Genomic DNA, 16,868 nt, shown 5'->3' with positions numbered 1-16,868 from the left:
GGGCCCTAAAATCTTCTGGGACTGCCAGCAAGTTCTCGCTGGCCATGTCTCAATGGGCATGTGAGGATCAGCCCATAGAAAGACTGTGTTTACAGGTCTCAGAGCCAGTGTTTGAGAGGAAAACATGTTTATCAATGGCATAAACCCTTTTGGACTCCCTATCCAGAGAATTTGTAGGAAATGAGCTATGGTTCACCTTACTATTTGAGGCCTGTACAGTATGATTCTCCAAAGAAGGGTGCTTGGTGAGAAAATCTGGATAACTGGGCTCCTGTGTATGACATCTGGCTTCCTGCTGCCTACCAAGTGGGGGGAACATAGTTTCGACCAGATGGCCATTAAAGTATCTGTGAGGGCACCATTAACTGACAGGAAATGTTGCTGGCGCAGGCTGCAGAATCTCAGCTGTAATTCTAGTACCTTGGCAGCCCTCTGAACTATCACTCCAAATGAGGCACTTTCTTTCATTGGTGACCCATGTGGCAGGTAAAGCTCACAGGGGAGAATATCAAGACCACAAGAGTTTTGGTAATCAAGGTATAAGTCATCATCAGTCAAATGGTGACAGGACAAGTCATCACCTCCCATCATCATAATCAGTATCCTTGGGCGCACCCAGCACTGGCACAGGATTATAGTCAGATCCAAAAAGATTATGGAGCCTATGCTCATAGATGCAGGATGTCAGAAGCACTGGATTAGTCAGGCTGCATGACATTTAGTATCGCCCTTGAAAGTTTCTAACGCAACATTGGTCAAGCCAACATCAGTTCGGGATCTGATATGGGTGTCAACACCACATCATCCATCGGTGACAGGCAGTGGAACTTAGCGTGGATCCTGGCAACAGCGGAACATAAAATTTGATGCATAGCCACTTTGAAGGCCTCCGTCTGCTGTGGGGTTGATGACTGTCTCGGGAACTATGGTGCATGAGGACCAACTGAGAAACTGGTTCTATGGCGAGTTACCTCAATGGAGCGTGTTAGACCTGGCTTCCTTGGTGTGGCTTCCACTATCTTTTTGACTCTGTTTCCTGTAGTTTTGACTATGTGCTAGACTTCATTTTTTCTGGTTTTGGTACTGTGGGCACTTTACCATTGCTGACCAGTGCTAAAGCGCAACTGCTCTCTGTGTAAATTGTATTGGTGATTGGCTTTTCCATGATTGGTATATTTGGTTTATTAGTAAGTCCCTAGTAAAGTGCACTAGAGGTGTCCAGGGCCTGTAAAGCAAATGCTAATAGTGGTCCTGCGGCACTGATTGTGCAACCCACATGAGTAGCCCTGCAAACATGGCTCAGACCTGCCACTGCAGTGTCTGTGTGTGCTGTTTTAAACTGCCAATTCGACCTGGTAAGTGTACCTACTTGCCAGGCCCAAACCTCCCCTTTTTGTACATGTAAGGCACCCATACCGTAGGCCCTAGGTAGCCCCATAGGCGGGTGCAGTGTATTTGAAAGGTAGGGCAAGTACTGTTGTGTTTTACATGTCTTGATTGTGAAATACTGCCAACTTAATTTTTCACTATTGCAAGGCCTATTTCTCCCATTGGTTAACATGGTGACTGTCATTAAATATCTTTTAAAGGCAGTTTCCTATTGGGAGCAGATAGTGATTTGGAGTTTGGGGTCTCTGAACTCACAATTTAAAAATACATTTCTTGGTAAAGTTGGTTTTTAGATTGTCAGTTTGAAAATGCCACTTTTAGAAAGTACGCATTTCTTTTGCTAAACCACTCAGTGCCTCTGCCTTCTAGTGACAGTTGGGCTGTTTGTGAATTCCCTCTAGACAGTGACATGAAGAGGAAGCTGGTGAGTGTTCTGCATATCCTGATGAGTCTTCTGGGCTAGAGTGGGGAGGGAGAAGCTGACACCTGCACCTGAAAGGGCTGTGCCGGTCCTCACACAATGCAGTCTCTGACCCCCTGGTGTGTGTCTGGGGCCATGCCTGGGCAAGGCAGTATCTTGTAAACAACAGAGACTTTCCTTCGAATTTTGCCTACTTCAAAGGCAGAAATCAGTATAAGAACCCAAACCCCCAGATTTTTAGGACACTTCTGGACCAAGAGGAATCTCTGCCAAGGAGAAGAGCTGAAGAGCTGGAGGAGGAGTACTGCCCCTTTGCTGTGGGTGCTTTGCTGGGTTAACCTGCAGTTGCTGCCTCTGCCTTAGAGAAGAGATATACTGGACTTTGCTGTGTACCCTGCTTGTAAAGTTTCTACAAGGCCTTGGTCTGAGCTTGCCTCCTTTTGTGAAGTCTCACGGACAGCAAAGGCTTCCCCTACCAGCCTCTGGGTTCACTTGCTACAGCCCCTATCTCGCCAGGTAGTGCCTATTTCAGTTTCTGGGCCCTTGGAAGTGAAAGCTGGCTGAAAACCAAGAAAAAACAAGTGCACCGACGCCAGGCGACGCCCGGACTGATGCCACTGCCTGACCCCGCAATGCCACCTGCAACTAAAGCTGTGGTCCCTGCTGGAGTGCGACGACCCCAACTGACATCAGAGGCCTGATGCCGCCTCAGCCTTTCTGACGTCCTGTGACTTGGAAATTACCGAGTGCCGTGTCACCGACATCTGTGACACCTGACTCTGCTGCGGCGCCTGCAGCCCTGTGGCGTGACCATAACCCCATGAGGTCGCCCCACCACGTCTTGATCTGCCAGACATTGACCTCGCCGGAGCGTACGGAACCAACGCTTTGCACCAATGCTGCCTCATCTCCATTACTCTGCAGCAAAGACCCGACGATTCGCACCAATGCCTTTGCTCCACTGCTCTGCAGCACTGAAACCGATGTAGCACCAGAGCCAGCGAAGCCTCACTTCCTCAACTTCGTTTACTGGCTTGTTTCCTCACTTTCAGGAGGTACTGTACCTGGGGGTCAGTGCGACTCTGTGACCGGCGCCATTGGCATCAGCTTGTTGGGAACGACTGTCACAATGTAGTGATAATATCAAATTTAAGCATTTGTGGTTCTAAGCGCTATATCTAAGTTTAATCTTTAAAAATTCATAGCTTTGCTTGTGTATTTTGGATTTTTGTCATTTTGGTCTTGTTTTAATCCAATAAATATTAACTATTTATCTGAACTGGTGTTGAGTCCTTTTGTGCTATTTTCACTATGTCACTGTGTGTGATTGTACAAATACTTTACACATTGCCTTTAAGATAAGCCTGACTGCTTGTTCCAAGCTACCAAGGTTGTGAGCAGGGGTTATCCTAGGTGTGTACCTTTCTTACCCCGACTAGAGTGAGGGTCCCTGCTTGGACAGAGTGCAACTGACTGCCAACCAGAGACCCCATTTCTAACAGAGTGCAACTTTCATTTTGGCACCCTTAGAATTAGAGTGGAGGGATAGGGTTGAGTCCCACTACCCCTTATGTTTGCGCACAGACTTGGACTCACCCAAGGATTTCAACCATGAAGTGCATCAGTTATTTTCTTGATAAATTTATGAACTGAGAAATAAAAGCAAATACAGTGACATGCAAGGTCAGACTATACCGTGATACACACACCAATACCAAACTATACTTATGTAAAATATTTAAGAGAGAAAGAGGAGGGTGGGATAATAAGAAAGGGGGGGAAACGGTAGTGAGTATAGTGATGGTAATGAGGGAGAAGCAAAAGTCTAAGCGCACTATGGGGGACGGACGGGCCATCTCGCAAAAAGGGGAACCATGTTAGAAGAAAAATATATGTTTTATCCATTAAATTGTAAATGATCTTTTCATATAAAGTGGTCTTGTACATCTCTGCAAGACATTCCTCATGGGACGGCAACTGTGGGAGCACCAATGTCGCAAAATACAGATTTTGGCAGCTAAGCTGTAAGGGCAGTGACGAGTATCAGACTAGCATGGTGGGTCAATTTAGGAATGTCCGACAAGTCATGGAGAAGGATTAGGAGGTTTGAAAATGGTGAAGGCAAATCCATAGCTTCCTGGAGATTAGGCTCTACTGCCGTCCAGAAGGGGTGTATGGTGGAACAGTCCAACAAAATATGGGTGATATCACAGGGCTCATAATCACATCTCCAACAGGCAGAATGAGGGAGCAATCCTGCAGCGTGGAGCTGCACCAGGGTCCAGTGTCAGCCCTAAAGGATCTTGAAAAGACTGAGTTTCATCCGTATTTCACATAACTCCTCGTTCTAGGGCTTACAAAAGATTTGCCAATTTTTCTTCATCATCAGCCTCCCAGGTCGCCAACTGTGGCTGGGAATATAGTTGACGAATATATAATCTGGACAACACGCCTTTAAACTGACCCCAAGTGCTGGGATAAGAAAGCACTGTGGAACAGCGAATGGTCCAGGGTTGGGGATCTAATTTAGTTAGTAGAAAATGACACAAATGTACATATCGCCATTGTTGAGTATGTAGCGAATCAAATTCATCCCGTAGCAACTCAAAGGACTTGAGTCACCACCTGAAGTGCAGCAGTTGCGTGTATGGAGTCAATTCAGCCAATGGCTAACTTCACTGTGAGTGACAGCCTTCTACCCTTTCAAAAGAACCACATTCATACACAAAGTAGTTAACTTCAGTGCCAGGAAATAGTATGGCAGTGCGTGCCTTTTGAAACTAAAACAATCTTTTGACAGTTTTTATTTTTTATATATAAGCGAGGGCCTGGCAGCTCATCCATTAATACAATTTTACAAAACCTTTTTACCCAAACAAGCACTGACAAATCTAAAAGACTGGCAGCCAACAACAACCCTACTGGCTTTGCCACTGCTTGCTCTAGATGTGGCAGTCTTGTCCAATGTAATCGTAACTTTCATTAACACATCTGTTTTTTCATTTAACAAATTTATACACCTTGTATTTTTTGTAGCCACTGCTACAGATAATTTAGGGGCACTGTAATTAGCAAGTGCTCTAATTTCAAGTCAGTGGCACCCATTTTGTCAAAGCTAAAGGATATGGATATATATATATATATATATATATGAGTCTCTTGCAGATTGTTGGTGTGTATTGCATTTGCTGATGCCGGGGATGATGCTCGCAGCTTCTTGAGCGATATATCCATCCCTGGTTCCGGAGACGCTGCCGGAGACACTGCGAGACGCTGCCGGAAATACTGAGGGAAAAATAGCGAGACCCGCGAACTGCCCCTGTTGGAGAGCCACGCAGGCCGTGCTGGTCATGCTGGGCCGCATTGGACATCAGATGTTGGGTGTGCGTAGGGCGGGAGTAGGCGAAGATATAGGCAAGAAGGCAGGTGCGCCCTCGGCCCGGCCGAAGAAGCCGGCAGGAGAACCCACCCTTGGCCCTCGGCCGCCAGATCAGCAGGAGAACCCATCCCATGCAGACTCCATAGGCTGTTGCACCCTCCGGCTGTTCCGAAGGAGGGGAGAGTCAGGTGAGCTGAGTGTGCTGCACGCTGGGTGCACCCGGGCATGCTGGATTGAGCAGCGCGTCTGTGGCTCATCTGCCACAGCAACTACCACCAATGCTGTCGCCACTGTCACTACAAACCTAACCTGCCAATCCCCCTGGCCCCCCAGTCACCCAGCCCAGCAGGCAATGGACAAAATTGCGAGCCCTGTGAATCTTTGTGCACCTTGTGTACTGGTGCACAGAGGTCCCAGCGATAAAAGCTGGTGTACAATCCATTTAAAAAGTGGTGTACAATTATTTTTTTTTATTAAAAAAAATAAAAAAGCTTAATCACCCCTGGACTCCCAGAAGTTGCCCGAATCCACCATGAGGTCCGGTAAAGTAAGGAAGGATCCCATTGCAGCCCAGAGGTGCAAAAACAGAAGCAGGAGAGGCCAGGGTGGCGGCGTAGAATTGAGTGCCACAATAGTCGATGGGAGACCGCACATCCACCACCCCACTGCGGCAGTGCCACTTCAGTTTGTTCAGCACCTAGAGGTCTCTGCATCGCATTGAAACAACATAAGCCCTCTCTGCTGGATTATTTTCAAAAGAACCACACCCCTTCACCCGAATCCCCCCCCGCTGTGGCAAAGGAGGGTTGTGCGATGGACCGTCACTCTCCTCTGACCTTGAATAAAGTGGAGAACTTAGTGGAGAAGGCATCAGCGGTGCCCCGAACACTGAAAACATGTGTTATAGTACACTGCTCCGGGTGGCCAGCCACCACCGAGGGTTTCACAAGTCCAGACAATCCCACTGAGGCAGGGGTTGGGTCAGCCCTGTGTAAACAGTCAACTACCCAGGGGGACCGGATCACTGATCAACAGAATGGCGAATTACTATTGGCTGCAATCCCTTGTCACCATCTTTCAGACGCCATGGACTGGGATGTTTTGCCAGTAGGTTCCCCCGAAATATTGGGGCAGTGTTCATCCAGCCCTGTCCACTTACAGGATGAAGGTGCGGACCCGATGACCAGACCCCCGGCTGCCCACTGGACCCAAAGTCCAACTGGCAACATTCTTCCAATGTTTCCCTCAAAGCCCGAGTGGGATTTGCAGTGACAGTCCTGGCATGGACTGTAAAAGACTGGAGCATAACTATCAGTCACTATTGGACTTATTCTGTCTTCATTCAGAAATTGTGGAAGATGTGGAAATTCAACCTAACCCGGCATCCCATTCGCCAGTTGCTTCATGTGGCTCGGCTTGGTCGCAGCTCTTTTAATCTTTTCAGTCTACAGTTTTGGCCCTGAACTACCATTCAGACACGCTAGACGTTCAAGTCGACCTGCTGCACACACTAGCCATCAGTGTAGTGGTGGTCGACCACAAACTTGAATCTTCAAACCAGTTAATTGTAAGAGCGTAATCAAGCACTAATGTAGTCCAGGCAGTCTGCTGTTGCTCCCCAATTATCGACAGTTTGTCATCTCTTCCCACAGTTCTGGCTACAGTTTTGACAGAAATCAAGAGGGTTTCTGATAGGCCGATACCCCCAGCTGACTCTCCATGTCTAAGGACCACCACAGAGGCAACCGGGCATAAAACAAAAAGCAAAACCCTTTGATGATTACCTTGGTGTGGCAAACATTTCATCGAACATCATCTCGAGCCTACCAGACAGTCCTAAGGCTTCTGCACGGACCAATCAGGAGGGCCCAGTTCAATCAACGACCGGCTTGGCAGGCGTGGATCCCGGGGGCCAAGTCCTTCCGTTCGATCACAAACCCACGCAACTGAGTGAGACGGGAAAGCTTTATGCTATGAGGCGGGTCCTGGGGTTTATTCTGCCTTGAGTAAATGGAAGAAAAAAAAGCTCTGCAAACAACTAAACAAGAGGAGGAGCATCAAGCCTGTTGTTTTTGCAGCTAAAGGGCATCAACCACTGCAACAAAACCTGTGTGAGTCGTCCGTAATGAGTATCACAACTTCTTCATCTAGGGCCGCATTGAGGCGAGTGTGCCAGCTCAAGGTGTATAGGCAATCATCTACGGCAAGAAGGGTGGATTACCCCTCCAAGATATAAAGGGGTCGAACAGGGATGTTTAGCAGTTCCCCAGGCCGTTAGTGCCACACTGTGACAGGAGGATGTTGATCCTGTCGGTTTGTCAGGGCCCCCCTCGATTTCATCATCGAACTCTTAGAGCCCAGGCGGAAGCACCACCAGCAACATGGTGGGGTCGCCATCACCGCCATCACATGGGAAACTCTACAGGACCCACGGAAGGCAGGCTAGGTCGCCGTCATTGTGTCGAGACTCAAAGTTGAGGGCCCTCGTCTGCCATGGAGTGGGGGGCGCGCCTCAATGGGGTCAGTATCCGTTGCATTCACCTACCTCTATCTGGAAGTGAGGAATGCCTGCTCCATATGGGCCTCTCCTACAGAGCCCAGGCTGTCGCCCTACGGCCATGATACCATGCAGTCAAAATCACTCTGTTAAGGCACAGGGATGGGGTAAGAGTTAACAGTGATTCCCCCTGTTTCATGTGTCCACCCTTATTTAAAATTCCCCACCTGTTCTCCAAGAGTTACCCCTGACCGCACCTTCACAAAACTGCTCCTTATAACGGAATACCAATCAAGGAGTTTTCATGATATTTTAAATAGAGGAAATATTTTTTAAAAATGTTAAGCTATTCCAGAATTGAGTGTCATTGGTTCCGGGTATATAACATCAATTGAATTTCTCCCACAGATGGGGATGTGGTCGGGAGAAACCACTCTGATGACATTAGCTACAGTTGACTTAGCACAGGCAATTTGTGAAAAAAAGGACGCCTTTGACTCATGGGGCATTACGATCACTCCCTACAGTTCTCCTGGCTATCTTGTGCTTCTGTTGGCTGCCCTCAGAACTTAAGTCAACAACAGTGTGGAAGCCATTTTCAACCTTAAAGGGTGCCCAGGGCAGCTCCAGCACCCCTAACATTGTAGGAATGTCTATTTCGAGTAACCGACTGGGGGCCAACTGGGACTGGTTGCCATCTGTCACAAAGGCCAGTCGCATGAACACCACAAGAGGGTTTTACAGGGGCCAGGTGTGAGGGGCTCTTCCTTTACTCCTGGAATATAAATGGGCTGGCATGCAAACTCGAATCGATATATTTCCTCAATGATCATGACATTACTGCTTTGCAGGAAACCTGGGCAGAGAACGGGAACCCACTGTTGGGGTTCCAGGAGTTTTGGAAATCCACTCAATGAGAAAAGAGAAGCGGCCGAGCCAAGGGTAGCCTATCTATCTATGTTGCTGTTAAACTTATAGGGCACATTACGCCATTGGGATGGGAGTAGAATTGGGCCCAGGGGATTATGATCAGTATCCACAGCAACCACTCATCTTAATTAATATTTATATAGCACCTGGGGCAAGAGAAAAAAGAGGGAAGCTGACCCGGCTAATCCAGTTGCTGGGTGACTTAGTAGGGCGATTATCCACATGCTGACTTTTTAGTTACGGGGGAATTTAATACAAATCTATTTCAGAACCTGTCTGAAGCCCTGGAAGGCCCACACCTTGGGGGTAATTATCATCTCTCGGATCAGATAAGACCTAGGGACTGACCATACAGCACCTTGGGAGAAAATGTCTTTACACTCTTGAACAGCATGGGGTTTAAAGCCCTGAACGGCCACGTGCAGCAAAACGTTCCACAGGGCTGGACAACGTCCAACGGGCGTTCTCACTCATACCTAGATTTCACCATATGTAACATGATTTTTTTTTCCTCCATTGAAAGTTTTCGGATCTGCCCTCGATGTGAGAGCGATCACCGCCCCCATATAGTAACTATGAGATTGAGTTTTGACCATCATGCCGAGGTACAGTCTTTGGAAGGCGGTGTGTGTTATGAGACTTTCGACGGAGCTCCTCCTCAGGACCCGTTATAAAGGGGGAGTGGGCTAATTTTTTTGGCTCAGATGAGGCTGACCAACGATCTCTCGTTGGGCAGTGGGGCAAGTTTATTATTCTCTTACTGTATAAATATCAGCGACCCTTGAACAACCTTGTTCCCCGTCCATCCACCGTGATTTGCAGGGGGAACGCTCGATTTAAAGAAAGCCAGGAATAGAGCTGCTATGATATTTAGGAAGCACCCTGATTCTGAGGTGCTGAACACTAAACTTAGAGAGGCTCAGAAAGCGCATAAGAAGGCAGTCTTTCTAGAAAAATAGAGGTGCTTGAATATGTTCTGGGCAAAACTCCTTAGTGCAAGTAAGAATTCGAACCCAAGGAAGTTTTGGATCTTTGTAAATGATCTGAAAAGGAACCAGTGGAGATCAGACCCCACCAATATTGCGGAGAGTGATTGGGTTATCTTTTTGACAAACCACTTTGCCGTTAGTGACTTGGAAGGTACGGAGCAGGGCGGGGGTTGTAAAGGGTCAGACGCACACCTCAGGTCAACCAACAATTGCAGGCGGCCGGCGACACGCCCTTTTACTCCGGAAGTTGGGTTCTTTTCCCCGATGCCTCTTCGCCACACAATCGAAAGGCCAAGACAGGATGAGGCCTCCTGGTCCAACGGTATCCCGCAGACTGTGTTCAAACAGGACGCCCCCTTTTGGGTGGACCAGTTTACAAGTTTGTTCAATCAATGTCTTTTTTCCACGAGATCCCCGATTCATGGTGTGATGTCATTATCCATCCAATTTATAAAAGTGACTTAGGGTCAGGTCTAGCCTACTTCAGGTTAACAGTTCTCCTAGACAATGAGGCTACGTTTTATGCTAGTCATCTCTTAGAGGGCTGATCTGAATGGCTTAATTCCCATTTCCCAAACAGAGTTTTTTTTTCGGTCACTACTGGCACATCCATGAACCTTTTAACATTGTCCATCCTGACAGACAAGGCACTACTCTCAGCCTCAGTGCTACACTGTTGCTTCGTCGGCTTTAGGGCAACATTTGATCGGGTGCCAGGCGCACTCTTTGGACGAAATTATGGCTTTAGGGTATTCCTTCTGTGCTCCTGGGGGCCATTACCGAACTACATACTGCCACTTGGATTAGTATCAAACTAGGAGACAGTTGTTCTGGCTCCAGAAAATTCCAAAGTTTTGCGGGGTAAAACAGGGTTGTGTCCTTGCTCCCCTTCTGTTCAATTTGCATAATTTTGACCTGTCATCTGCACTCAATTCTGTCAAATCACATTTCCCCAAAATTAGGGGCCTGCAACTGAGCGATCTGCAGTATGCAGATGACCTGGCAATGATTAGCTATATGAGGGTTGGCCTTCAACGGCTGCTTAATAAGCTGGATTCGTATAAAGCTGAGAATGATCTAGAGGTAAATCTGCTTCAGACAAAAGTGGTCTCATTTTGCAGGAGAAGGCTGCTGAGCACCAGTTTGTTCTAGGAGACCAACAAGCTGACCTCTGACTCATCATATAAATACCTGGGAGTGCATCTCGACACCAGAGGCAGCTTTGTGATCCAAAGGAGGGAGATAGAAGCCAAAGAGTTGCCTTGCAGGTTGCCTTTGCAAAGTTATCTAGAACATTGAGGTACCTAGTTTACTCCCACTATTGGAGGCTATGAGCGTGAAGATCATCCCTTCACTGACTTGTGGTCGAGATGCAATGATGGATATTGGCGCCAGGTTATTAAATCGGCTGATCATTAGGATCGATGAGGATCTTCCACCTACCGCAAACTGCATCTCCTGCACAGGTGAGGGTGGAATTTGGGCTTTTGGACCAGTGAGCTGTGGGCGCCGGGGCGTTTTTTAAATTGTGTCACAAATTGCGCAGGACAAAGGCCAGCAGGTTAGAGTCAGTACTATGGTGGGAACTAAGTGCAAACGAGATAAAAGGGTCATATTACTGCTTTTTGGCCAATTGTAGATAGCTACTGGAATCCGACGGGCTTTGGGCTACCAATCTGTTGCAACCCGCATTTAGGATGGAGATTAAGAAAAGCGTTCAGCTCTGGCCTTATCATAGTGACAGAGTTTTTCTAGCCAACCAAAAGCATGCCTGGTAGTTATTAACTCATTTCACCCAGGCTCCCCCTTGGTCAATCTCTCCTGTACCCATGCTATCCACGTGAAAGAAAAATGTATGGCATTGAGGATGGGTGAATGGGGCTTCCAGAAACACATACCGTCTTGGCGCTTAGCGCCAGGGGAGGGAGTTCCATGTTGGGGCTGCGGTATCAGGGAGGAATCCCTTGAACATGTTGTTTGCTTGTGCCCATCATTGCTTCAGGAGCGGAGAAGACTGCTGCGGACTAAGTGGAATGAACTGGGGGTCCGCTACTGCTGACAGGCTGCAATAGCGTGATTGGATCTTAAGGATACAATGCTAAATGTTTCGGCGGTCAAATTTATCAAGGCCGCCTTGGCCAAATTTCTCTTGGGCACTGCCAGCGCGGTTTATCAGGATTTAGCTCAGTCCAGGTTAGGCTATTCTGCGTATTACCTGAACTTTCACCTCGGTCATTTGGCATGTGCCTTATGGTTGTCATTGGGTTAGTAAATTAGAGCACGCCTGTACTTTAAGGGTAGAAGATCTATTGTCTAAACGATGTCCTGTCGAAGCCCCCCCTTTTCATTGGTAACTATGGGGATGTATTGTTAAAGGTTTCAGGTCCATCTCCTTTATCGCCATCAATTAGGATAGTTTAACTGTGTATTATATTATTGATTGGTATCGGTTTTTATTTTGACATAAACACGTGCCTATCTTGAACTATTTAGAATGACTGAGAGAAAATAAATGCTCTCTGCTGAAACATGCGGCGACCTGTAGGCCACAAGTTTACTTGGGTAAATTGACTACATTTACACCGACTAATCGTAACACATGCGGATTTCAGCGCTTAGAAAAGGCAGAAGTATGAAGCTCCAAATACACTAAAGCCAACAACAAACACTAATTCAACACAATGTCAGAAAAGAAACTTGTGTTTGTTCAGTTTGAAATTGTTTAAGGTTACAAAGGCCTTACAAATAAAACACACCCTACTAAGAATAATGTTTTTAATTTCACACCTACCCTTATTTACATTGGTTTCAGAAGGCAAACTCCTTGCCGGATAGTTTTTTTCACGTTACGTTTTCAGTCCTTTGCTTACATAATAATGAGGCTGCATCCTGTCTTTTGTTGTTGCTGGCGTGTCTCGTGATACTCCTGGTGTTTTTGTGTGGCTGGGGTGGGCTGTGAAAATGTCAGCTTGACACCTAACACCAGATACTCAGCTTCAACAAATTGGGAACGGTTAGGAAGGTTATGCTGCTGCAGCAATTAAAAAAAGTAGTGCACGTTCTAAGTGAAAGGGGTCACATATCAATATAAACGGCCTGTGCTGCGACTGGCGAAGGCCCAGCAAGATGCTTCGCTAAGAAATATGCCGTGCCGCACCCTCAAGGCACGAATAAGGAGGGGCTAAAAGGCTTTCAGCCAAATGGGCGTTGTACGCCGGATTTAGCTAGCATATTAGAAAAGAAATTCGCCCAGGAGAAGGTTTGGTGAGGGCTGGATGGGATAACCTACTTCAAGGACGCAGGGCAAGTTTTGGGACCGCATGTTTGAGAAGGGTGTAGGGAGGTGGGGCCTGAGGTCAATGGTGAAAATGTGGACACATTTGTCAAAAGGGGCACAAAGGACAAGATGGAACTGGGGGGGGTTCTGTTCGAAGTAGAAAACAATAAGTGGAAGGAAAGGTGAGTGACAAAGCAAGAATGGCAAGTTGGATAGGGAGGGTGCAAGTTTTTATTTTATTTCTGTCAGTAAATCAAATGTGATGGTTCAAGGATCTACTGTATGGGGTTTCATAAGGTTACACCAGAGAAATAGGGGGATCTGTGAAAGACTTAATTGATGGCCTTGTCGTCTTGTTGTATGAGTCCATGAAAAGAAAACAAGTAGAATCCATCAAAAGGATAAAAATAAGGAAGTCATAGACAAAGAAACTGGACGTCAGGATTTCACCCAGAGGCCAAACAGGAAGTTAAGAGATCAGACCGGTAAATATGGGGAATAAAAGCGACAAAGCATTTCCTGACAGGCCGTCCGGTTAAGCGCCATGAATACACCCGCTCCCCTCCAGCACCGACCCCCCATCCCCCCACACACCCAGATGGATGAACGCTTATCAAATGACATACATAAATAAATGAAAAAAATGGAACAAAAAGGCATGCTTACAGAGAGAAAGTTAAAGCGGAGTACGTTGTCAATTCCCAAGGCTTTGAGCTGCAGGATGACTGGAGCCAGATTACTTCGCTGCATCTCGGGAACAGTAGACAGGGGGAGATTCTCAAAGTCTTCCTCTGTCGAAAAAGAGAATACGTTTATTTCACTAAGATATGCCTTTTTTTAAACGAAGGATGACATTTTTAACTCAGACTTACGCCCAACCTTACTTCCCAGTATATACACGTAAGCACAATGACGACGTAGAAGTAACAAAAGAAAGGCGGAAGACGACACAACGTCTGAAACTGTCAGATAAGTATCCAATGCTCACAAGCTGTATACAAATGGTAAACCAAAGAGCACAAAAAGGAAGTTACTTGTCACTATACGAAATCTCTTTCCCAATGCCCTGAACAAGATTAACCGGGACAGGTATCTCACTCATTACCATTTGATTGTAGCCTCTCAGTAATGACATTAGGAAGTGGGGAGCTAATGTGCCGCACTGTTGAACAGCTAGTCAGCAAGAAACTGGGCCCAGAAGGCTTTCAGATGTTTGCTTTTCTCGTTAAAAGACAGGTCAGCAACACAAAAGGAAGATAGGTCAGACCAGGAGATGTATGATATTTGCTGTTGGTCTCTTCCAGTGGGCACAGACAACTATTTAAGAAAGGCCAACAATAACTGAAGCCACGATGGCACCTTCACATCCAAAACAAGAATATTAGGGATAGGAAACGAAATAACCCCTTAAAGAAGGGCTGTTCATGGCGTCCTTGAGATGCATCAGTCGAAGTGGTGCAAAAAACGTGTGCCTGAGCTGCACAAAAAGACAAGTGTTTGATATCCTAATGATGTCAATAGTGTTGGAAATGGAAAATAGTTATCCTGGAAATCATACATTGTGGGTGGGGAGAAGGAGCATAAAGGTGGTGGTGGTTTTCATCATGAGAATCAGAGTCCAGGGCAGTTAGTCTCTGCAATACTATTATTTCCCCAAAAAATATGCTTTCAGAGAAATTGGCAAAAAGACAAAGGGGATATATACTGTGCGTACATGTAGTGTACCAGTTTGCTCACACAACAATAAAATATTTTTCACTTTTTAAAGTTCTTCTAATTCTGAAACTACAGACTTCTTCCTAATTTCGGTTGCTGGGAAGACATTAGAGAAGGTCCTTTTCGCAGTCTAAACTATTTTCAGTGTAATGACATGACTGCATGAATATGTGATGACACAGTCACACATACTTACGCTCGATTCAGTAAGAGTGGATGCCACAGATCACTTTAAAAACTGCCACAAACAATTCAGTGGAGACTGGTGGACTTTGGAGCAGTGGAAAGGCAGATAACACATCTATCACGAGATGCGCACTGCTGTATTACTGTGCTATGGACATAATCTTTCTTACCCACATGGTCCTGTCCTACTCGCATCCAAACAATGCCCAGATCATTCTGCTAACCCATACAGTCAAACATGGTCCAACCCAACTCAAAGTAACAGAAAGATTCAGGCTATCACACGCATAGGGATGACATGCTGTCCCACCTCCCTCAGAACTCATTTTTTGAATTGCTACTTTCTGTCTGCCTCTAATTCACGTCAATATTTTAAAATTGTGGTAGTTAGGCTCGAATCATAGTACAGACATTTTCAAGTTATCCCTCGTAGGGGATGGCACGCAGTCCTGTTCGAATCAGATCCTATTTTTTTTATCATTATGAACTGCTCGACTCCAGCTCATATCAATAATATAAAGTAGTGACATATTTTCTCCTATTTAATGATTACAATTCCATGCAAAGCACAATACATGGTTTATTCGCCAATATTCTAAAAAGAACCCTCTCCCCAAATCTGTGTTCCTTTGAGCAACATCACAACTACAGTAATTTTAATGACTGAAGATTTCTATTAGAAGATAATATGTTTTATTCACTCATCACTTGCAACATATTAAAAATGGTAGATGCTATCCTTCACCAACCAGTCTCCAGAGCACGAGGAACTACCTGGTTAGGTGAGCATTAGAGTCATCACGATGAGCCATACGTGGTTTGCTTTCATTGCCCAAGTCTAGTGAGAGTTATACATTTTTGGTGGCATAGCTATTGAAAATGATATGATCTGAGTTTTATGTGATTGTTCCATACGATTTTAAAGCTTTCAAAAGAGAAAGCCCAAAAGAGAAAGGCCAAGGTTGGAGTTTACTATACTATCACATAAAGAGGCCATCTAGGCCAGATGACAGCATAGAGAGAGCCGTACGTTTAGGAAGCCCCTGGATTATTGTCTCACCGGATAAGGACTGAAATATATATCCCTCACAGGACTGTAAGTAAGGACTCCCAATCACAACCTAACTCTCCAATTCCTTGAGTTTCTAACCTTGCATAGGGTATATTTCGACATTGTCACTAATAAAAAGAATATATTTCACCAACCTCAATGAAATCTGAACAGTTGAAGAATGAGACCCTTATTTTAATTCAACCACAATTTCCACATATAAAGGGCTCTAAGAGTTTTAGATTAGCCAGCATAGCACCAAGATAGCGCTGGCGTAGGAGCGGCCCGATAATTAAGCATGCCTCTTCGTGTTGGTGAGGGATTGCATCCTTTTTTTTTTAGGAATTAACTTAGGACTCACTAAAGTCATCTGTTCATTGAATGAGCTAACACAACATAAAGAACATTTCTGAAGAAACCAAGGCATACAATGTCACAGAACACTTGGGCCGCTGTGAAACACTGAGATTGGTTCAATATGTGTCAGGGCCTAAAAGTCCTTTTTGTACGCATTATAGTGAGATGGGTGAGCAGTACCAGTTGCAGCTTTTCTTTAAAAAAAAGTCCTGTCATTCGCTCCTTGTGTTATAGTCAAGCTGTGTTATGCAGCAGATTTAAATAGCTTCATGTGCCCTGAAATACGAAAGTTTTGACACCTTATAAACTTTTCATTCTTTCGTTATGCTAATAAACAGCTGTTATTAAGTGTCAATAATTACGTTTTCATTGTTGGTATATACATAATTACACACACACATATATATATATATATATATATATATATATATATATTAGGACTAGCACACATAGGCGTCCTTAGCATTTTTACAGAGCATTTACAGACTAACATATATTTACGAAATGTATAGCTTGAGAATGACAAAATCTCCGTTTATCGCTGAACTACTTGTGAAGTGACGCTGCACGGGCTTTATTTTTTGCCCTCTGAGGAGCTGTGGAGAGTTTCTGTGTCCCCCCCCCCCCCCCCACCCCCAGCCAGGACAGCACTTGAACAGAAATTACAGAAATGGGA

The 16,868-nt window shown here is 45.6% G+C and overlaps 1 protein-coding gene across 2 annotated transcripts in view; it reads right to left on the bottom strand.

The window, feature by feature from the left end:
* Window positions 1-16,868, bottom strand: part of DHX35 (DEAH-box helicase 35) — a 494,424-nt gene that overhangs the window by 141,040 nt on the left and 336,516 nt on the right. For both annotated transcript variants that reach the window (XM_069243783.1, XM_069243784.1), the window contains exon 13: window positions 13,549-13,673. In XM_069243783.1, the coding sequence (XP_069099884.1) occupies window positions 13,549-13,673 (125 nt within the window). The remainder of the gene's footprint in view (window positions 1-13,548; window positions 13,674-16,868) is intronic.

The sequence above is a fragment of the Pleurodeles waltl genome, chromosome 7 (genome assembly GCF_031143425.1).
Source record: "Pleurodeles waltl isolate 20211129_DDA chromosome 7, aPleWal1.hap1.20221129, whole genome shotgun sequence".
NCBI classification, from domain to species: Eukaryota; Metazoa; Chordata; class Amphibia; order Caudata; family Salamandridae; genus Pleurodeles; species Pleurodeles waltl.
This window is presented reverse-complemented; position numbering and strand designations above follow the sequence as displayed.